Genomic DNA, 23,669 nt, shown 5'->3' with positions numbered 1-23,669 from the left:
AAGCAAAGGTAAATACTGTGTGATTTTTGGAGTTCCTGCTGTGGTGCAGTGAATTAAGAATCTGTCTGCAGCAACTCAGGTCACTGCAGGGGTGTGGGTTCAATCCCCAGCCTGGCGCAGTGAGTTAAAGGAAATTGCAGCTGTGGCTCAGATTCAATCCCACCCAGGAACTTCCATATGCCATAGGTGCAGAAAAAAAAAATACGGTATGGGTAGTTCCCTTCGTGGCGCAGTGGTTAACGAAACCGACTAGGAACCATAACGTTGTGGGTTCGATCCCTGGCCTTACTCAGTGGGTTAAGCATCCAGCGTTGCCGTGAGCTGTGGTGTAGACTCAGATGCGACTCGGATCCCGAGTTGCTGTGGCTCTGGTGTAGGCCAGCGGCTACAGCTCCGATTAGACCCCTAGCCTAAGAATCTCCATATGCGGCAGGAGCGGCCCAAGAAATGGCAAAAAGACAAAAAAAAAAAAAAACCTATATGATTTCAATTAAATTAAGTTCTAAAACAAGCAAAACTTATGCATGGATTTTAAAAATTAAAACTGGTTGCCTGAGGTGCCAGGGGATTGGTTAGAAAGGGGCAGGAGACCTTGCTCAGTGGGTTAATGATCCGGCGTTGCCGTGAGCTGTGGTGTAGGTTGCAGACGCGGCTCGGATCCCGCATTGCTGTGGCTCTGACGTAGGCCGGTGGCTATAGCTCCGATTCAACCCCTAGCCTGGGAACCTCCATATGCCGCAGGAGCGGCCCAAGAAATAGCAACAACAACAACAACAAAAGACAAAAAAAAAAAAAAATAGAGAAGATACAAGTTATAAATATCAAAAAAAAAAAAGAAAGGGGCAGGAGAGAACTTTCTGAGGGGTAACAATAACATTCTAAATCTTGATGTGGGTTTAAGCTACACAGATATAATCACTTGTCAAACTCATCAAATGATACATTTAAGATTTGCACATTTCACTGTTTGTAATTCTTACCTAAAAAACCCCACACCCAAATAAATATTGAAATCCAGTTCACAATACTCATGCTTAAGTGTTTATGAATAAAGTATTCTAATTCCACAACTTGTTTTAAAATAATAGTTTTCTTCTAAAAAAATGAAATTTATGGGTGGATAAATATGCCAAGAAGCAAATACAACAAAACAATTATAGAACGTAGGTGGTAAGCATACAATATTTACTATAAAATTCTTTCAACTTTTTCAGCATATATAAAGGGTTTCTTAATCTTTGTAACAGAAGTGAATTCACAAATAATTTTAAGTGATGAGAGAGCAACTAACAAAGTGGAAGTCTAGGAATTTTTTTCCGGGTTAAGGATCCAGCATGCCACTGCAGTGGCTCAGAGGCTCCTATGGCATGGGTTTGATCCCTGGCCCAGGAATTTCCGTATGCTGTGGGCACAGCCAAAATAAAAGTAAAAGTGTAAATCTAATGATACATCCATTTTAGTTTAAATTGTTTGGGATAACTTGGGTGGTATTTTTATTTTTATTTACTTTGTTTTCCATTAGAACAGAAGTGAAAACAAAAAAATAAATAATACAAATTCAAATTATAGCTATTATTTTCAAATAAACTACTTAAGACATATAAAAATATTAAGCCAATTTCTCAAAATCATATACAAAGATCCAGCATGACTATTAAAGTTTAGATTGCATATTTTAAGGATTTACTTCTTTTGTATTTGTAAGTATTGCAACCATATTTCATCCAATTATTTTTAACTATTTACAATCAAAGTCACCATCAAATATTTAATTGATTTTGAGATTATTAGATCTTAACATTTCAAAAAATATATATATTATGAAATTTAGACACAGTATATTTAGCATCTATTACAGCACAATCACCTAAAGAAACTGATTTCAATTAATGCCCCATCAAAAATTTAACCTCTATAGTACTGAATTCTTTGTCTTATGGCACACACACAAATCAGTACAATGTATTACCTTGTATTTAAAAGACAGTGTATTAACAAAGCATTTAACCAGTATCATCTATAGTATATATTAATTACAGTTTACCACACTCAATTATTTAAACATAGCTATTTAAAATTTCACATTACTCTCAAAGAAGGCACATGGAAAATAATTCATATGTTAAACATTTTTACATAAGTAAATATGCAATAGGGTAGAGTTAATCTTTCAAAAATAAAATAACACCAAGTTAATGTCTCATTATACAAAAAAAGAAGTATTTAATTTGAATATCTTAAGAAGTGTGGCATTTGTTAGAAATGAAAGCGCTTCATTAACTTTTTCCGGATGCCATTATAAAACATCCCTAGGTTTAGAAAACCATAGGTTGTAAAACAGACACATAATGTATCCATTTAAGTGCACATGAACAAGAAAAGACAACAAGGTGGCAAGAATAACCAATCCACTATCTAAATTACTAATATATTACTAATACTATATAACATTAATATATTAGAGGAAAGTCTTTTGACTTAGTATATTTTTCAAATGTAATGTGTTTCTACAGAACCAAGTCTGCATTTTAAAAATAAAATCACTCTAGCCTATTTCCCAGCATAACGTTTCATAAATAAAGCTCATGGCCCGAAACACTTCTCTATAGAATGTAGGATGTCTGGTGGTTTCAGCTGTATTCCACTGGTACTAATAGAATTTGCCCCTATACATTCCCCTTAGTGAAACCTGTCCTCAGCAAAAGCTGCTAATGTAAGTTGGGAAGGAGCCAAAAACTCAAAAAAGTCTCAATATGAAAAGTAAAAAGCTTTAGCTCAGAATTTCCCTAAGATACTCTGCAAGATAACAATAAACAGCCTCCAAAAAAGTTCAAGGGTCAAATAAGTCTTCTTTATTCAGGAATTCTCATAAACTGTGCTAATTATAGTTGCATGGAGGTAGAGCAATGAAAATGGAACAGAATCACATGCATTTTAATTTTTGCAGATTAAAAATAAACAAGATTGACTTGGAAAAACTGCTGCAGTAACCTCACTCCAATAAGTGTAATTCTGGTGTTTAAAATAGGTAAAAATAAGGCTTTTTATTTGGTCCCTAAATGCTAACAAATTTGTCACCTGACATAAGCAACAAAACAATAATTTTGAACACTGCTGGAGAAAAATATAACTGTAGCAGACTATGTTTGCACTATTTCCTGGGCAACAAAAAAATTTCAAGGGCCATTTTGTACAGTATACATTTTACCTTCCTCACTTTTTTTAGAATCTAACCAAAAAACATGTATGTGGCATTTTTTGAACACATAACTCTTTGCTGAAACAATCTCATAAAATTAATGTTCCAAAGAACACACTTGGAAAACTGATTTAGCTGCATTCAAATTGAATATTCATTAACAATTCTGAGTAGTATCAACTAAGATTATAATATGAATTACATTCTGTATGGCAATTTGCTCTCTATAATTTCAAAAAGTTAAAGCTTACTACTGTAAAGATTTACTAGAATTACGTGTAAAAATATTACTTCAAATAAGAGTTATAAGATTCATTAGACTGAAAGAAAAGTCACAGCACAGATTAAATGAGATGAAATTGTCAAAAAGATATATCATTTTTTACATTCAAGGCATTTTATAATAAAATATTTAACTCTAATAGCAGATATAAAATGCCACTGAAATTAAGCAGTCAACAAGCTAAAATAGTACCATTTAAGAGTCCATTTTACTTTTATTCTTTCTATTCCTATAGCCATAACCTAAATTTCAAATTTAATTTCCTCTCACTACAATGTCTACCCTGAAATAATGCTATTATGACATTAAATCAAAACTTGAATCATATGCCCCTAGTCAAAAGCCTTCCATGGCTTCCCACTATATATACACATTTGATTTCTTAAAAACAGCATTTAATATAATCCATAATCTGGCACCAATCAGCTTCCAACTTCCAAACTGATATCCCTCAATTTGCCTTCATCCACTCTTCAACAAAAATTTTTGAGAATCTAGTATGATTTAGGCACCATGTTAGGCTCCAAAATACTCCATTCCAGTGGCTCCTTGAGTGGTTTTTTAGCTTTCATCAGAATCTCTAGAGAACTTATTAAAATAGATCGCTAGACTCTACCCACTGAGTTGAGGATCCACAAGGAATGGAGGAGTTCCCTCATGGCTCAACGAGTTAAGGATCCCACATTGTCACTGCTGTGGCTTGTTGTCGCTGCTGTGGCACAGGTTCAGTCCCTGACCTGGGAACTTCCACATGTCGAAAGTGCAGCCAGAAAAAAAGGAATGAATTTACATTTCTCACAAATTCTCAAGTGATGCTGATGCTGCTGGTTAAGATCTACTTTTGGTGAACAATTACTCTACACCAAAGCCCACAAGCCAGAAGCCCACTGGCTGAATGAGGTCCACCCACATGTTTTGTCTATTTACTATTTTAAACATTTTCAATTATTTGCAAACAAAAAAAAAATTCTCATAAAAATGCAGATTTTTGGCTTATTTCTGCATCTAAAAATTCTGCTAGAGATAAACAGTAGCTACTCTAATCAGTCAAGGTACATGTCCTCTTCTAGATTATCACAGCCTTAAATTGGTCAACTCTATGCTTTTTTTTTTTTTGTCTTTTGAGGCCAAAACCACGGCATATGGAGGGTCCCAGGCTAGTGGCCAAATTGAAGCTGCAGCTGCCAGCCTACACCACAGCCACAGTAACGCCAGATCTGAGCCAAATCTGGGACCTAAGACGCAGTTTGGGATTCTTAGCCAACTGAGAAAGGCCAGGGATCGGATACTAGTCTGGTTCCTAACCCACTAAGCCACAAAGAGAACTCCAACTCTATACTCATTTAAATCACCTGGTTAGCACTCTAATTATACACACTGACCCACTTTTTCCCAATCTCCATGCCTGTTTTCATGCTGCTCACTCTGACATAAACATCCTTTCTCCCCTACACTGCTGAAATCTTACCTACCCTGTCTAAAGCTTGGCTTAAATACTCTTCCTCAATGAAGCCTGGCAAAAATAGAAATCCTTAAGTAATATACATATTAAAGATTTAACATAAAAGTTATATGCGTGCTCTAATAATCAAGGTTTTATTTCCACAAATACTAAAATAGCAATATTTACAAAAACATAAGACTACAGATATCATAAATCATAAACATATACTTTTTTGCTATTTTTATCCCAAAGAAGATTTTAACTTTGTTCATTAAAGTTTTTCTGTGATTTTACATGAAAGAAATCTTTTTCAGAATAAGTCACTTAAAATGAATTGACATATTAAATCTTACAGTCAAAATATATAACAGCTCCAATACAATAGTTTATTTTGCCTGACCAAAAAAAAAAAAAAAAAAAAAAGAATGGGGATAATTGACACAATTCCCCTGATTTCATAACTCTAAACTTTTTTTGTGAAATAGATGTTTCTAATTTTTTAACATGTAGGTATTTTTGTGGATTTTAACTTCTATGGGCTAACAGGGGGAGGACGTTACAGAAAAACAAAAACTGAGTGCTTGTCCTTGTTCTGCCATAAAGAGCTTTGTTACACCAAGTAACTCACTGGGTTCTCCCTGGACCTCAGTTTCATTACTTTTAAGCAGAGATGGGAAAAAGTTTTCTCCAAATACTGTCCATCCCTAAAATCCTAGGACTTACTCCTTTCCAAGAATGAAAGCATAAAAATCAATGTCATATCGACAAGCTTCTATTAGGCTAGTATTGCTCTTAAATTAGACTGACTTAAAAAGCCCTGAACTACAGCTTTGAAAGTGCCAATTCAAAATGTTAAGGATTCACAACTTTGAAGGAATATTTACGTGTTCACATATGTATTTGTGCACATTATATAATGATCACAGTAAAACATCTTTTGTAAGGCCAACAATTAAGTATCTTAGAAAAAATTGGAAGACAAAAACTTATAACCATGTCAATCCAGCGTTTTAATATATCACAAAAGAAAATTAATTAGAAAATCATGTCAAAAAAGCTTTTTTATAACAGAGATTCACAATATTTTTTAAGAGTAGGTACTCTGCTTCAGGATATTCTCAAACAAAAGTAATTTGGCCAAAATAAAAATCATCAAATTACAATATTGAAAAAAAAATCTTAAAGACTATTAAATTCAGGTAGATCATGCCGTAAGCGAATTGCTTTCAGCTTCTCCACTTCAATTTTTGCTCTTAGCAGCTCTTCCTCTAGCTGCTGCCTTCTTTTCAATCCATCCCTCTTCTCCTGAACATATAATCCAAAATTTTTTTGATTTTCTAAAATTATCTGATGCTCCTCCTTCAGCATTTGCAGAATCTGAGGATCATACCCTAATTGTGACCTAAAATGTTCTGCACTCTCATGCCGAAAAAAATCATCTCTCCTTGGGAAAGAAGATGGAGACGATGTCATTCTCATATCAACAGAGGAAAGTGATGGTGACAAAGATCTTTCCATAACATGTACTAATTCATGTTCTTCTCTTTGCTCTAAAGTATCACTCTGTTGAGAATTTAAAACCAGTGGAGGAGGGGGCTTAATGTCTTCTTCTTGCTTCACCTCCACTGTAATAGCAACTGGATGTTGGTCCAACATTACCTGTAGTGAACTGGTACCAGCCTGTGCTTCCTCATCCAAGTTTGCACTACAGCACACAAAAAAGCATTATAAAATGTAAATCAAATGAAGCCAAGAGCATTTTAGAGCATAATTTCACATTTAATATATATTAATTATCAAGCTTTAAAGCTATAAGAAAATTATAAAACAAAAAAATTTTAACCCTTCAAACAATAAAGTGATTACTAAGATTAGAATTTTGGTTATAGATATATGTATATATAGCTCTCTCCTACCCTTAACTTTAAAACTGGGCTCTTAAAAGGACATGATGTTACAAAGAAAAGGCATTTCTGACACTCTCAAAGAAATACTAGTTGTCCCTACAAGCCTGAGGTCCTTAAATGCTGTAAAGTGTCATTTAATTCATTACAGGTCTTGCTATCCCCACACTCCTAGACCTCCTGCTTCTTCTCTTCTGTACTGACTGATCTAAAAATCACCAAGGTCCATGAAATCCATGAGGACAATGGAAGGCAATCTCTGAAAGGTACTGATTTCTGTATTTGTCACCAAAAAAAAAAAAAAAAAAATCAAGATTGTCTATGACTTTGGGTATACCCAACCATCAGGGAGTTCTCCATTTCAGATGCAATAGTATTTCCCCTTTAGCTAGCCTAAACCACATGTCTCAGGCGCTCTTAATTATTAAGTCTTTCAACCAGTGGTCAGGTGAAGCACACAAGGGCAAGGGTTTATAGCCACCACTGTTTCCTCAGCACCCAGCATAACAGTGTACTAGGAACCTAGTAGGTATTCATCATATGTTGAATAATTAATAAATGAAATTTTTTAATGGAATGTTTTTAAATGGCCTTTATATGATATTTTCAAAGTTTATTAAATTTACATGAAATTTCCATAAAATATACATTCCTTTCAGAGGCAACTACAGTTTTAGCATAATTTAAACTCTGACATAACAGTATTTGTTATGACAAACACAATGTATCTTAAAATTCTGTCAGTTTTTTAAATAATTTCATGTATAACATGAAGCTGTGAATTAAGAATACATTTCTTGGGAGTTCCCGCCGTGGCTCAGCAGTTAGCGAATCCGACTAGCATCCATGAGGATGAGGGTCACTGGCCTCACTCAGTGGGTTAAGGATCCGGCATTGCTGTGAGCTGTGGTGTAGATCGCAGACGTGGCTCGGATCCCATGTTGCTGTGGCTGTGGTGTAGGCCAGTGGCTATGGTTCCAATTGGACCCCTAGCCTGGGGGCCTCCACATGCCACGGGATGCAGCCCTAAAAAGAAAAAAAAAAAAAAAAAAGAATAAATTTCTTGAGGGAGGCTAAGGGGATTTGGGCCATGCTTACAGCATGCAGAAGTTTCCCAGCCAGTAAGCAAACTTGCACCACAGCAAGTGACCCAAGCCAGACAACACCAGATCCTTAACCACTAGGCTATCAGTGAACTCTGAGGCTTTAGTTTTTTTGTTTTTTAACTTACACTTCTGCCTAAACTCTTAATCCAAGAGTTTATTGGATTAAGAAAAATGCTATACTTAATATTATTAAAAGAACATTTTATAAACTATAAATAATATAGTTAAGAATGAATTCTACATGGATGATTAAAATGCTGGGACAAGTTCAAGTAGAACATAAGCAAAAAAATATAAACTTACAAAATATTTAATGTTCAGAAATATTAGATATATGTCTAAGGGGTACAAATTAAATAATAAGATATATAGTATGTTATGAAAAATCTATTTGTAGATTATATAAATTCCTTCATTTTCATTCTTGTCCCTTTTTTGTCATTTTATGATTTTCAAAAGTAAAACAATGGAATACAAATGTAATTCAGGAGTTCCTGTAGTGGCTCAGCGGAAACAAATCTGACAAGCATCCATGAGGATGCAGATTTGATCCTTGGCCTCGCTCAGTGGGATCCAGCACTGCTATCAGCTGTGCTGTAGGTCACAGATGCTGCTCAGATCTGGCATTGCTGTGGCTGTGGCATAGGCCAGTGGCTACAGCAGCAATTTGACCCCTAGCCTGGGAAACTCCATGTGCCGCGGATGTGGCCCTAAAAAGACAAAGTAAATGAATGTAATTCAGATTAGTAGGATTTGCTTTTATTTACATCTCTAAATCCTAGAATGGGAAAAACTTAATAGATGAAAATTAAATTTAAAAAATTCACATAATAGCTATTCCTAATTAGTATATATGAGTATGAAACACAGTTAAACAAACAGTATACTTCAATGTAAATTAAAAATATATCTTATATCTGGAATATGTCATTCCTTTTTTTTTTTTTTTTTTTTGGTCTTTTAGTCCTTTTTAGGACCACATCTGCAGCATATGGAGGTTCCCAGGCTAGGAGTCGAATCGGAGCTATAGCCGCCAGCCTACGCCAGAGCCCAGAGCAACACAAGATCCGAGTGGCGTCTTCCACCTACACCACAGCACACTGCAATGCCGGATCCTTAACCCACTGAGCGACGCCAGGAATCGAACCCCCAACCTCTTGGTTCCTAGTTGGATTCGATAACCACTGAGCCACAACAGGAAATCCTGACATTCCATTTTAGCTAAAACATTACAAATAAGACATAACAAAGTTTAAAAATGATCTAGAGAAGGTCACAAAAATGATAAAACAGAAAAGGACTTCTAAAATGTATGAACATGAACTTTGAGGAGCCATAGATTACAAAAATGCAATAATATAATATGATGTTAGCAAGAAGTAAAAAATAAAGACATAAATCAATGTGAGTTGTAGAACTAGCCTTACAAATAGTTGTATATCCTTAAACATATTAAATAAGTAGTAATAGTTTATTAAGTATATAGAGTTTGATGAGATTAACAGGCACATTTATACAGAAGAATAATTAAGTTGATAGTATAACTTCCAAGATAATTCAGATTCAAGATGATGTCAATTAATATATTAAATATACAAATACATTAAATGAAAATGCCAGTATAGAAAATGGCAGTACAGACACACTAACATAAGTAAGAATTTAAGTGGCATATTTCTGATATTCTTACCTTTAAAGTCTAAAAAACTGATTGTCTAAACAATAGGAAATGTGTAAATAAGTCAACTCATTTTATCAGAAAAATGTTGGTATCCTAAAGACTGAATGTGTAGGTAGGTATATATGTTATACGTATGTATGTGTATATATAACACACACACACAAATGGTCAAAATTGTAAACAGATACTTGTATCTTATATATTATTTATCTTCTATATTACTCTATTTTTAAAATACATGACTTAATTAAACTAGTTTCTGTGTGTAGTTTTCAAATTATACAAGCCTATCTCCAAAAGGTAGCTTTATACCTGAAATGCAAAACCACTGTTGTTTATGGTTCAAAGAGGGGAAAAAAATTTTTTTCTTAAGCAAAAAGTCTTACTGTGGAGTTTTTTTGGACCTTCAACATATTATGATTTAATCATCTGTCATCACAGTGAACAGTTTTAGCAGTGACCCCATGAATTAATATATTGCATATCCATGTCTTGGATTCCCACTGGTGCTATTTTTTACTGTGCTATCAACTAGAAATAGGAAGTACACAGTAAGAAGCTGGGCTCAAATATATTATCCTAGTAAATTATCAAATGACAAATATGTTTGGCTCAAAAAGGTTTTTCCCATTTCTTTCCTAACTTCAAAGGGATTTCACAGGTAATTAATAATTTTGCTTATATAATGACTCTTCCACCAATAAGAAAGTACCCTGTAAAGTTTTGTTTGAAAGGTTCCTCAACTAACAAGGAGTTCGCAATTTGTTTAAATTATCCTAAATGATTCAGAAGCATGCAGCTGCTGTTCATATTTTTTGCCAGGGGTCAAAATCTGAATTAGTAGTAAGATAATAGTTTTTGAAGATTTCCAGGCAAGTAATTAAGTAGAGCACTAATTCAACCAAAAAACTTTCTAATCCACTTGCTCTCATTGATATTTTAAAATTCATAGTTTGCTACCCTTGCAAAACAGTATGGGACAGATTATCCTTTCCTGTATGGCCTAAAATCAAAGTGAAACTAGACCATTAACAAGTAAAAACAACGAAAAATTTTAATTTTATTAAGTAATCTGTATCCCTAATTAGGCATTAATTCTTTTTCTTGTGTTTCTAACTTTAAATATAAGTTAGAAAAATGATTTAAACTATCTTAATACATACTATGATGCCATTAACGAGTTTACTTATTGGTGATTTTAGGTTTTCTAGCTCAATGAATATTCAGTAAGGGTAGACAGTGATAATTCCTAAAAAAGCAAAGGTTTCCTTTCTCCTGAAACTGCTAACTTCATACAAAATTGAAAATTCCAATGAAATGTAATCTTTAATGAAATAAGAAAAAGGTATCTCTCAGAAGCTAATTAAACAATTTAATTTTAAAGCTTAAAAAGTTCATTAGGTGATGTCAAAAACTGCATCCCATTTATTCCTTCCTAACCTCTACTTTTTAAAAACTACAGAGAAAGGGAAGGGGGAGGGGAAGACAATAAAAAGTGGCTTAAATCAAATGCAGCAGAAAAACTCCTTATAGCCTCACTTTTCTAAGAATGCAAAACAAAGACACTATTCACTCTCCCCTAGTGGGGATGCTTACTATGCATACCTCTATCACATCTAAGCCAGAACCCAATAGATAGGAGGCGCCATAATTTTCCACAACAAAATAAAATAAAGCTTACCTTTGTATGTGGTTCCTGTCTCTTACCAGGCAAAAACTGGAAATCTGGGGAATCATCTCCATAACTTTCTTGGTTGGCTCAGAAATATTGCTTTTAAAATCTGATTGGGTCTCTTTTTGCTGCAATAGCTCCTGTTTGGCATATTCTTTGAGCCTTTTGTAAAGAGTGCGTAGGCCCTGCGCTGTTCGAGGAGGGCGGTCTACTCCAATTGCATTATAGTTAACTGCTATGATATCCCAACATCTATTCTTTTCCACTATTACTGAATGTTTGTTAGTGTGTTCTTCCAGAATTTTAACATATGGCTTCACAAGCTTTAGCAAATCAAGCTTTTCAGGTAAGGTAAAATTGGAAGATCTAGCTTTTCCTACCATTGTTCTTTTCAAATTAAGTAGGCAGTTTCTGAAACCACCATGCAGCCTTCAGCTATGCTCAGCTCTTTTCACAAACAGAAAAAGATCAGGCTTAACTAGGCTAGCCTCATTTAGGCCCACGCCTACAGGGGAGGGTTTATTAAAATTCCTCCAGCTTAAGCTGACGCAGGTTCAGGAAATCTGCTTAAGCCAAGCCTGACCTACATAAAGCTTCTCACTGAAGAAGACAGGAAGGCACAAGCAAAACACACTTGTGTATAAAGAGAACAGCTCGAGATAGGATTCAATACACAAAGGTCTAGAGATAAGCATGGAGCACAGCTAAAAATTAGCTAATTTAGTGAGAATATCGAATTTCAACACGTTTGCCTAGCTGATTGACTGAAACTGCAGTGCAGTATCACTTTAATAAAAACAAAAGAGGAACTGTTTTGTGCTATTTGTTTATAAATCCAGTAGACAGAAAAATGAAAAACTAAAGATGTGAGTGGTGAATGTTAGTGATTCCTAACAGAGCCCCTAATCACTGTTTCTGAGCTGCTGTTCTCTCTTACAAAATCTGCATAATGCTGGTCCTGCTGTCAATCAGGAATTACATATCCTCTAGCTAGTTAGGTTACACCCAGCTCAGACTCCACAGTAAAGCTAAGCTTCTCCTTCATTTTACAGTCTACAGTAGCCACCGCGTTGTTTTCTTCAGTTACTTAAGAAATTTTTGTTGAACACTAAATCTAAAAAACAGATAAAAATTAGGGTTTTAAAGCAATGGATTATTCCAGCTGTAACGTACATAAATATGCTAGCCTGCTTTACCATGTATAAAAAAACACCATTCACAGTGAGAACAGCATAATAATGCCTTAAGACTGAATACAACAAAATCGCATTTGCTATTGTTGTAGAGGAGGATTTTTATTTAGCTATATTCACGCAATTTGGACTATGAAAGGAAACAGCTAGTTGTAGTCATTTGCAAGGCCACCAATTTATGTGCTTAGAGTATATGTTCTAATCCCTGTCTGAAAAAGTGATAAATAACAATGTAAAGAAATAAGCTTATTTTCTCCTGATATACGTGTTTGTCCGATAGGAGAATGAATTAGAACATACTTGAACACAGTTCCATTCAATCAAACAATTACTGAACCCCCATTAAAAATGTTCCCAAGTACTGAGCAAGGTCCAAGGAAAACAAGTGAATCTAGATACAGCCCTATCCAGAGAACTACAGTTCTACAGAAATGCCATAAATTTTCAATTGCCTTCTTTTTCGTTCTTTTAATGGAAGAGAATTAAATTTACTGAATTCTCACTATAAGCCAGACAATACGGTTAAGAGCTTTAAACGTGTTATCTGTCAGGGAAAAAAAAAGTGAAAGGTTGCTGGGAGCTCTATGGAATGCTAGGTGTTTTCTGACATACCCTACTAAGTAATCTCATTCTTTAGTAGTCCTAGCCTTTCATTGTTTTTGAGCAGTTTTTGTTGAGTAAAACTGTACAAAATAGTACTGTAAATGATTCCTGTCATAGAGATGCAAACTGAAAACTGACCTGCTCCAACAACCTAACCAGTTACTCAAAGGAAAACAAGAACACAGAATATATCCTGTCTTTAAATAACATTTTATTTTTGGAAGAAATATGGGCATTGTGTTAAGAATGAAATACTAATAGAAATATGAAAAAAGTTCAATCTCACTGTCAAGGAAATGTACACACCCTTAAGATCAGCAAAATTCTTAAAGACTGAAAATGTCTGGAGTGGATGAAGATGCAGAGCAAAAAATACTCTTGTGTACCGCTCACAGGAGTGTAAAATGGCATTTGGGATGGCAATTTAAGAGTATATATTAATAGTTTACATGTGTAAAAGCTTCTGAAATTGCAGTAATTTTACTTTTCAGAATCTACCTTGAAAAATACACACCAAACACCAACAAAGCCTTCTTAGCAGTTGCACATCAGTTGGGACAAGTTAAAGTCACTAGAGTATATCCACACTATGGTCTACTGTGGGCAGCATTAAAATAAAGAGGCAGATTTGCAGCATCATGGATGGATGGAGAGATTATCATACTAAATGAAGTAAGTCAGAAAGAGAAAGACAAATACCATATATTGCTTATATGTGGAATCTAAAATATGACACAAATGAATTTATCTATGATACAGAAACAGACTCACAGACATAGAGAACAGACTTGTGGTTGCCAAGAGGGAGGGGGAAGGGAGTGGGATGGTCTGGTTGTTTAGGGTTAGAAGATGCTAACTATTACAGAGAGAGTGGATAAACAAGGTCCTACTGTATAGCAGAGGGAACTATATTCAATATCCTGTGATAAACCATAATGGAAAAGAATATGAAAAAGACATTGCAGATCAACTATACTTAAGTAAAATAAATAAAAATTTAAAAATTAAAGCAGATTTCTATGTATTGACAAGATCCAAAATACATAAGTGAAAAACAAGTAAAACAAAAATACATACAATCCCATTACGCTTACCAAAAAACACCCAAGGCCAAATATTTCTGTAGGTACGGAAAATACGTATGTAGCTACAGAATTCAGGTACATATGTATGAAAATGCACTCCAAAAAGATCTAAAACTCCACCAATTATAGGAGTCATGAGTCACATGTGCCTATCGAGCATTTTAAATGTGGTTACTGGGACTGAGAGATTAAATTTTTAATTTTATTCAATTTTAATTAAACAACATTTTTTAACTGAAGCAGCATATTTTTCCATTACCCACAACTTGTTTGCTTATGTAGAATCCTCCTACTCTTGACCCCTAACCAAATTCTTCATACACTTATCCTTAACACCTAACCAAGCTCCACTTAGTAATTTTCCACCCACTGACTCCCTTACCCTGCCTGTTGGCTATAAATCCCTGTTGTATTAGGAGTTGACTTCAATCTCTCTCCTTTATTGTAATAGTCTTGATTAAGTCTTCTTGCCTGTTTAACTTACCTGGTACAATTTTTCTTTGACATTACACATAGTCACATCACCATCACCTGTTTAAATTATTTTTTCCTATGCACTGATGTAACTTAAATGGATCACTCTGAATATTTTATTCAGACAGCACATATTATAGGCTACTCTTCATCAATTTTAATTGATTACTAACTGAATTATTCTGTCTTAATCATATGTTATTTTTCTAGCTGAAAAAATAAGAATTTTGTAATATAAAAAGTATACCATTTATACAGAATCAAATGCAGAGGCCAAAGTTACTACTCTTATTGGAACAATAAAGAAAAAGAGAATGGAATAAAGCATATGGCAAATGTTACACTGGACACCGAATGCAATCTGCTACAGCAGAACCACAGGAACAAGATATTTAATGAAAATAAAGAAAATAAACTAGACGATACTCAGAGACACTATCAACAAATACATAGTAAATATGACAGGCAGTTCCCTAAACAAATAAAAATTAATATTTAGTCACCTCAAATCAGAATTAAACATCCAGAATTTTTTTTTCTTTTAGGCCACACCCATGGCATATAGAAGTTTCCACCCTAGGGGTTGAATCGGAACTATAGCTGCCAGCCTCCAGAAATATATATATATATATATTCTTTTTTTTTTTTTTTGCTATTTCTTTGGGCCGCTCCTGCGGCATATGGAGGTTCCCAGGCTAGGGGTCAAATCGGAGCTGTAGCCACTGGCCTATGCCAGAGCCACAGCAACGTGGGATCCGAGCCACGTCTGCAACCTACACCACAGCTCACGGCAACGCCGGATCCTTAACCCACTGAGCAAGGGCAGGGATCAAACCCGCAACCTCATGGTTCCTAGTCGGATTCGTTAACCACTGCGCCACGACAGGAACTCCATATATATATTTTTAAAGTGTCCTTTTTTTTTCTGGCCATGCCCACAGCATGAAATTCCTGGACCAGACATGGAACTCTCACCACAGCAGTGGCCCAAGCCATAACAGTGACAACACCTGATAACACCGGATCCTTTAACTGCTAGGCCACCAAGGAACTCCCCAGAAATATTTTGAAATTATATATAACAAAGTCTGATCTTGTAACTTTAGCCAGCCATAAAATAGCTTAGTTTCTTGCATAAAAAAGAAAACTGGAGTTCCTGTTGTTGCTCAGCAGGTTAAGGACTCAATATTATCTCCTGGAGGATGCAGATTCAATTCCTGGCCTTGCTCAGTGAGTTAAAGACCCATCATTGCCACAAGGTGTGGCTTAGGTCACATATGCAGCTTGGATCCAGTGTTGCCATGGCTGTGGCATAGGCCACAGCTGCAGCTCCAATTTGACCTTAGGCCTAGGAACTTCCATATGCTGGGGGTGCGGTCTTAAAAAGACCAAAACAAATTCTGTCTTCATTTCCTTCTGTGACCTGAGAGCACTCAATATCCACTATAAATTAATGAATGTGGCAGTCTACAGTAGTGTCAAAGAGTAGATGATAGTTTTGAGAAAGATCTTTGTAAAAATATAATTTTACTGTGAAAATGATACTTTTAAAATGAGTTCCTATTAAGACATGAAAGCTGTATGAAATCTAAATACACTAACACAATTCAAATATACTGTCATTTAGAGTTACCTTATGGTGCAGCAGGTTAAGGATTTGTCATTGTAACTGCTGTGGCTCTGGTTACAGCTATGGCTTGGGTTTGATCCTTGGCCCAGAAACCTCTAAGTGCTGCAGGTGCAGCCAGAAAAAAAAAAAAAAAAAAAAGAAAAAGAAAAAGAAAAAAAAAAAAAAGGTTAAAAAAAAAAAAAGAATAAGCAAGTATACTGTCATTTGTTTTTGGAGGGGGAGTTGTTTTTTGTGGGGTTTTTTTTTTTTTTTTTTTGCTTTTTTTAGGGCTGCACCCTTGGCGTATGGAGGTTCCCAAGCTAGGGGTGGAATCAGAGCTACAGCTACTGGCCTACGTCACAGCCACAGCAATGCAGGATCCAAGCCACATCTGTGACCTATACCACAGCTCATGGCAATGCTAGATCCTTAACCCACTGAGTGAGGCTAGGGATCGAACCCGAAACCTCATGGTTCCTGGTCAAATTTGTTTCTGCTGCACCACAACAGGAACTCCCTATCATTTGTTAATAAGCCCAGTGGTTTAATGTGGATTAAAGAGTTTGGTTCAAATAAACTAAACTTTACACTGAAAATTCACATATATATATAATTTCAAGGAGAATTTTTATATTTTTTTAAAAAGACAAAATATAAACTATTCAGAAAATTTGAAAAAAAATCTGCCACATAAAAATAGGGTTTAAACGATTTCCACTGTGGCTCAGCAGCAACGAAGAAAATGAGGGTTTGATCCCTGACCTTGTTCATGAGTTAAGGATCCAGTGTTGCCGGGAGCTGTGATATAGATCGCAGATGGGGCTCAGATCCTGCGTTGCTCTGTCTGTGGCCAGCAGCTACAGCTCCAATTCTACCCCTAGCCTAGGAACCCCCATATGCCTTGGGTTTGGCCCTACAAAGCAAAAAAAAAAGAAGAAATAGGGTTTAAAAGAATCACTCTCAGTTATAGCATTTACATTTCATACATCACCACTGTGCTTTGAAGACAGTCTGTAATGTTAAGAACTCAAGACAGTCAAAAAGCTAGGTTACAGGGATCCTGAAAACCCTTAAAAAACTGAAGGCGTCTAAGAAGGAAAACCTCAGTGCTCCTCCAATGTTTCTCCTTTGCTCTCACACAAATGACACTTCTACTACCAGATGTGTAAGCTTTCCTTGCACCAAGCAATTCTCTGACACCAACTAGGTGTCCTAAATTTTTTTTTTTCTCTACCTGGAAATAGTGTCAGATCCCACAGTTACAGGCTCTGTCCCACAAGTCTGCCCTCATGCCACTTCAGATGACAATCACAAGTCCAGGTTGCCAGCTGTGATTTTAACCAATCATCTATAAATCAGAGGTTCCCATGACCTCCTCCTCATGTTCAATTAATTTGCTAGGAGTTCCCGTGCGATTCAGCAGGTTAAGGATCCAGTGCTGTCAGCGCAGCGGCTCAAGTTGGTGCTGTGGTGTGGATTCGATTCCTGGCCTGTGAACTTCTGCACACCAAGGACCGGCCAAAAAAAGAGGAGTGGGAGGAGAGGAATTCCCACTGTGGCACAACGGGATCATCGGCATCTCTGGAGTTCAGGGACACAGGTTCAATCCCGGGCAGCACAGTGGGTAAGGATCTGGCATTGCTGCAGCTATGGCTCAGATCTGATTTGCTCCCTGGTCCCGGAACTCCATATGCTTGCTGCAGGAGGGCCAAAAAAGGATAAGAAAAAAAAAAAAAAAAATTGCTAAAGCAGCTCATAGAACTCAGGAAAACAGTTTCCTTACTGTTCTCAAGTTTATCATAAAAGGATAGATAAAGGATGAACATTCTGGAGTTCCCGTCATGGCTCAGTGGTTAACGAATCCGACTAGGAACCATGAGGTTTCGGGTTTGATCCATGGTCTAGATCAGTGGCTTAAGGATCCAGCATTGCTGTGAGCTGTGGTGTAGGTCGTAAACAGGGCTCGGATGTGGTGGTGCTATGGCTCTGGTGTAGCCTGGCAGCTGCAGCTCCAATTCAACCCCTAGCCTGCCTGGGAACCTCCATGTGCCATGAGTACAGCCCTAGAAAAGACAAAAAAAAAAAAAAAAAAAAAGGATGAACATTCCAATAGAGACATCAGTGAGCAAGGTATGGGGCAAAGGCCTGGAGCCTCCATAACCTCTCTGGGCCCCACCATTCTCTCAACACCTCCACATGTTCACCAACCCAGAAGCTCTCCGAACCCCATACTTTTGGGATTTTTAGTGGAGGCTTCATCACATAGGCATGACCCATCATTTAACACCATTTCCAGCTCTCCTCTCTCTGGAGAATGGGTATGGGGCTATAAATTTCAAGCTTCTAATCATGGCTTAGTCTTTCTGGTGACCAGCCCCCATCCAGGAGCCCATCCAGAGTCACCTCATTAGAACAAAAGACATTCCCAACACCCAGGAAATTCCAAGGGATTTAGGAGCTCTGAGTCAGGAACTGGGGTCAAAGACCAAATATTAGAATAAAAAGATGCTCCTAGTGCTCTTATCACTGAAGAAATTACAAGAGTTTTAGCAACTCTATTTCAGGAATTGGGGATAGAAACCAATACAGACATTTTCAATTACCTCAGAGTGAATTTATAAAAATTTACTCCAGCCAAGGAGGGTGAAACTCTAAACTACTTAAACTATTCTAAATTTAACACACATTTTCATCAAATAGCTCCCAGCCACCTACGAAGGCAATCAGTTTGGCCAAGTGTTGTCTTTTTTTTTTTGACTGAGCCCATGGCATGCAGAAGTTCCTAAGCCAGGGATTGAACATATACCACAGCTGTAACCAGAGCCACAGTGATGACAATGCCAGATCCTTAACCTACTGAGCCATGAGGAAACTCTGGCCAAGTCTTATCTTTGAAGTAAAAGTATGGTGAGCTAAAGGAGCCTCTGCCCCAGAAGCTGGCTGGCAGGAATCTAGTCTTTAGTCAAATTTTGTACACTAAAAATGTTACTAAAGCTACTCATCTTTGTGGGACTTCAAAACCTCTCTAAGGAGATAAAACTCAAAAAAGTCTCCGGCCAAGGTAAGAACTGCCAGACCCTTATCACTCCATCTGTCTCACTGTAATTGTTACAATGCTCCTAAGGACCTCCCCCATCCAGCAACTTGGCCAATTCCTTCCTGCCCCCCACTAGAAAAGGTACGTAGCCCACTCCTTACCCCACCCCTATAGGGTCAACATATACCCCAACCAACTAGTAAGTGTATCAGAAAACCCCCTCCCTTCCCCAACCAACCAGTAAGTGTATCAGAAGATGCTATTCTTTCCCAACCAATCAACAGGTCAACAGGTGTATGGCAAGACTACTCCTCACACTCCTTTGTCTTTGGCCTATAAAAAACGGACAAGATCATACTAGAGTTGGCTCTCCCTGATTATCAGGATGTCGGCCCACTGTGTTAATAACGTCTCTTGCCTCAATAAACTTGTCTTTTCTACACCTAGGTTTAAATCTGGAGAATTCTTTTTTTACCTGCACGCAGAGACGACAACAATCTTTATTTTATCCCTTTTTTCACTTAATCACTCTTTCACTGCAGTTAACATTATGGATATTCCCCCAGTGTGCAGCAGCCAGGAAATTTGGGTGAGATAGCTCCCACATCCAAGGAAAGAGATGGAAAGTATACAGCAAATGAACACACTGATGATTCTCAGAAGTCAGTAAGGCTGCTTCTTCACTGAGGTACTCTAGGTCTAAGGTTAGGAATTCCTCTAGTCACAAGAAAGTGGCCCAATATCAGCCTAAAGTTAAGAAACCTTATTTAGTGGTTATGAGTAGGAACATGTCATCTGATAGATGAGAAAAAGAAGGTATGTGGCCCTAATGGTTGCTAGGATCTATTATTTAACATGTGATGAGAGGAGCCACTCAGAGAATGAAGCTAAATCCTGTGGATGACGTAAGAGATAGAAACTGGGCTCGTGATAACATCTTTTAAACCACTAGACCAGTTGATCCTAAAGTCTGCAATTTCCAGTTACACATGCCAATAAAATTTTATCAGCGGTATTTTTATCAAATACTTGAACCAAAAGCATATTAACTGATATAAATGGGAGGGAGGGGTGTCTTTCTTTCCATTGTGCTTATCCTGATTGTCTATTTTAACTTGCTTAAATCACTTCTCTACATTTTGTTTTTAAATGAGGATTCCAGTAAGAGGCAGTTCGTTCCCTAAAAAATAGAGGTTGAACTCCCCCCATGATTTCACTTATTCTATACTGCGCTCCCAAAGGTGTAAAGCAGATTCCTAGACTGAAGGTCTGCTCAACAGGAACAGTCCTGTCGGCACCCAATCCAAGTAAATAAAGAAATGTTAGACCAAATTACAAGCTAGGGAATAAAGAAATTTTCCCAGAAACAGCTCAGGGAATATATCTCACAAAGTTTATTCAGCAGTAGATTTTTTTTTTCTTGACTTGAGAGATGGCAAGTCTATTCATCCATCTATCTCACTTTTAAAAAATGAATTTACTGAGGTTGCAAAACTCTAAAACTCCTTAAAAAAATGCACATGTATATGTCCCCTTCTGTTTTAATTTCCTCCTATTCACCCAGTTGTGAGGAAGGGATTCCTGCTCTAGTGTCATAGGAATGGCATGTCACAAAACACCTGACACTACACAGGTGCGACCAACAGCAGTCACATATACCCACAGCCCTGGGGAAGAGGACACCACACTCATCCAGGACCACATGGGGATTGCCTTCTGGAACAGAGTGAACCACCAGGGGCTGTGAGAAAGCAGGCTTTGTAATACCAAGAGTGCAGAGTGCACCCTGGCTCCTGCCAGAGGACGTGACTGGATTCTTTAAATAATTCTGTGACTGGTGGGGAACTGAAATCTGCAGCTCATGGATAAGCAGAAACTGCACCTGATTCATTAAATAAAGAGGGGGTTTTATCCTCAGGAGGAGAGCAGAGGAGGGGTACTTGCAGTTAGGCCATTCAATACCCTCCTGATTTTACCAGTGAAAGGTCGGCCAAAAGGACAAGACCTGAATTCAGGCATAAAAGACTTTATTAGCAGGGTATACTGCCGGGCTGACTCACAAGGGGAGGTCAGCAGTTAGCCATTTGAAGAAGGAGGTTATATGTGGGTGCCAAGAAAGAGGGTTTCTGTGCAGAAGCTGATTGGCCATTTCTTATGTAAATAGGGTGAAAAAGAACAGACCAATCAGTTTGGGGGAGTTGTTAGTAGGATATGAACAGAAGTTTAGACATTCTCCTGGGTAGCAGGGTAGTCTTTAAGATTGGGTCACATGATTTCGGGGAAGACTTAGTCATGTCTTAGTCATGTGTCTCCAGGAGCCGGGCAAGAGCCTAGAGCGAAGTCTTGTTTTTCCCGGGATGAACTTAACAACCAGATGTCAAAGCAACACATAATATTGAGCCTTAATTTTAGGTCTTACACCACACCCTCCCCTATAGAAACACATACACAAACACAAATACACACACACACACACACACACACACCTCTACAACTCCACTGCTCAATATGTATATTATCTGATTGTTGCCTTTTCCCATGAGTGCCCCATCTTAGGAAAGAAGCAAGCAATGCTCTATACTTAGGAGAGAATTTGATAACTCAATCTCCTAGAAAATTGAGTCCTGAATAACACCTAAGTAGTTTCAAACATGCTTCAAGATGACTTGAAGAGATGCATACGGGACAAACAATACTCAAATGACCAGGATTGTTTTTTACTGGACTGATTCCAGGATAAAGCTGAGCAAATGTATTCAATTATGTTCAATGCAGGAATTCGAAATAATAGTCTCAGTTTGCAGGTTGCCTCAAAAGCCATTCTTTTTCCTGAGAGCTAAAGGCAAATATTTGGGGGGAGACTTATCTTCACTAGAGTTTTTAAAAGACTATCATGTTCTCCCTCTTCAGCAGATTGGGCTCCTGACATTGTTAAGTAATCTGGACTGGGAAATAATTTTATATACCCCCAAATTCATAAGACCTACTTATTCCCTGACCCAAATCTTCAATAAAAGAGTCTTAAAGGACAAAGGATGGCATCTTAAATTCTTAATATTTTTCTATGGGAGAAAAAGGAGATGATGGGTTTGAGCATTCAGTATCTGATTCCTTACAGTTATATAAAAAAAAAAGTCACTGTAAGAGAAAAAAATATTCACCTATCAATTGATCATAAATTTAAAAAACATAGTTCCCATTTAAATATCCTTTAAAGCTTAATTATAATACCAAAGTCTCTTTGAAGACCACATTACAATACAATGAAAATCAACTGTAAAAAGCTGACAAAATAGGTGCTTAAAAACAGACTGATTTGAATATCAAAGGATTTTAGGTCCTTGGGAAGAGTTAAGAAATCCACAAATATTTTGCAAAAATAATCATTTTTATGATGGTGCTAAGAAAGCCAATAAAGTCATACAGAAACAAAAGATGCTTTACCATGCCATCATAATTTTCATGAGGAAAATCTAAATTTTGTTCAAATAACCATTTTTCATAAGGCTATAAAATCCAAACTCCTTTTCTTCACAACATTTACTACTAATTTTAGTCCCTTTTTGGTAGACAGACTGGTTACATACAAGTGAAATGAATAAACAAGTAAATATATTTGGAACAACCAATTTTTTGACCATCAAAGAAGGTACTGTTAAGTATGTAAAGAGTAAAGACTAGACTGAATCCTGCGGCACTAAATTGGAATTAGAGTATTGGTATAAAATCATGGTTTATAACATGGAGACAAAAAAAAATACAGATGTAAATATATATCCTAACATTGATCATTGGAAGGGTTAAAAGCAGTAACACTGCAGTAATGACGAGCATATCTAGTCCCCAGATCTTGGTTTTTAAATACCATTTTTCATTAGAAAGGAATCAGAACCCTTGGTTAATTTCAATAACTAGGGCAAGGAAGATCTTATACCAGAAAGCAGAAAGCTGCTCAAAAATTGAAGGGGGCTGCCAAAAGGACACAGGAGCCCTTGTGATGGCATTGGTCAAACTAGAGCCAATCTGAACATCACAATAAATAACAATAACAGTTTATAAACCAATCAGTAAAATAAACACTATGACTCTATAAAGATTAACAAATAAGTGGGAGAAGGAAAATCTCTTGCTTACCTCAAAATGCCAACTAATGAATATAGGTGGAATTAGTAAATCACCATCTGGCAGCAATCATAGTAATCATATTTAGGAAAGAATCAATGAAAGCTAAAACTACTGAGTGAAAGTTTGATTAAATACAAGATATCTATACAAAGTATCTCCCTATAGATATTAAGTACAAAGGCAAAAACAATAATTTTATTATAAAAAAACCCAGCAAACACCAATTTATTCAAACAATCAAACTTAGTATCACC

At 36.7% G+C, this 23,669-nt stretch overlaps 2 protein-coding genes across 2 annotated transcripts in view; both read right to left on the bottom strand.

The window, feature by feature from the left end:
- Positions 1 to 23,669, bottom strand: part of RAD54B (RAD54 homolog B) — a 119,870-nt gene that overhangs the window by 51,990 nt on the left and 44,211 nt on the right.
- On the bottom strand, positions 1,165 to 11,742 carry FSBP (fibrinogen silencer binding protein). The gene is made up of 2 exons (XM_003355021.5): positions 11,299 to 11,742; positions 1,165 to 6,631 (listed from the first exon to the last, which is right to left on the bottom strand). Exons 1-2 carry the CDS (start codon positions 11,670 to 11,672, stop codon positions 6,106 to 6,108), a joined length of 900 nt encoding a protein of 299 aa, XP_003355069.1. The 5' UTR covers positions 11,673 to 11,742; the 3' UTR covers positions 1,165 to 6,105.

The sequence above is a fragment of the Sus scrofa genome, chromosome 4 (genome assembly GCF_054392235.1).
Source record: "Sus scrofa isolate SSC_HxYL_T2T_F1_AM1 chromosome 4, Sscrofa_HxYL_maternal_Yorkshire_Landrace_v2.0, whole genome shotgun sequence".
In the NCBI taxonomy this organism is placed as follows: Eukaryota; Metazoa; Chordata; class Mammalia; order Artiodactyla; family Suidae; genus Sus; species Sus scrofa.
The sequence above is the reverse complement of the archived record's forward strand: the minus strand, read 5'-3'. Positions and strand labels throughout refer to the sequence as shown.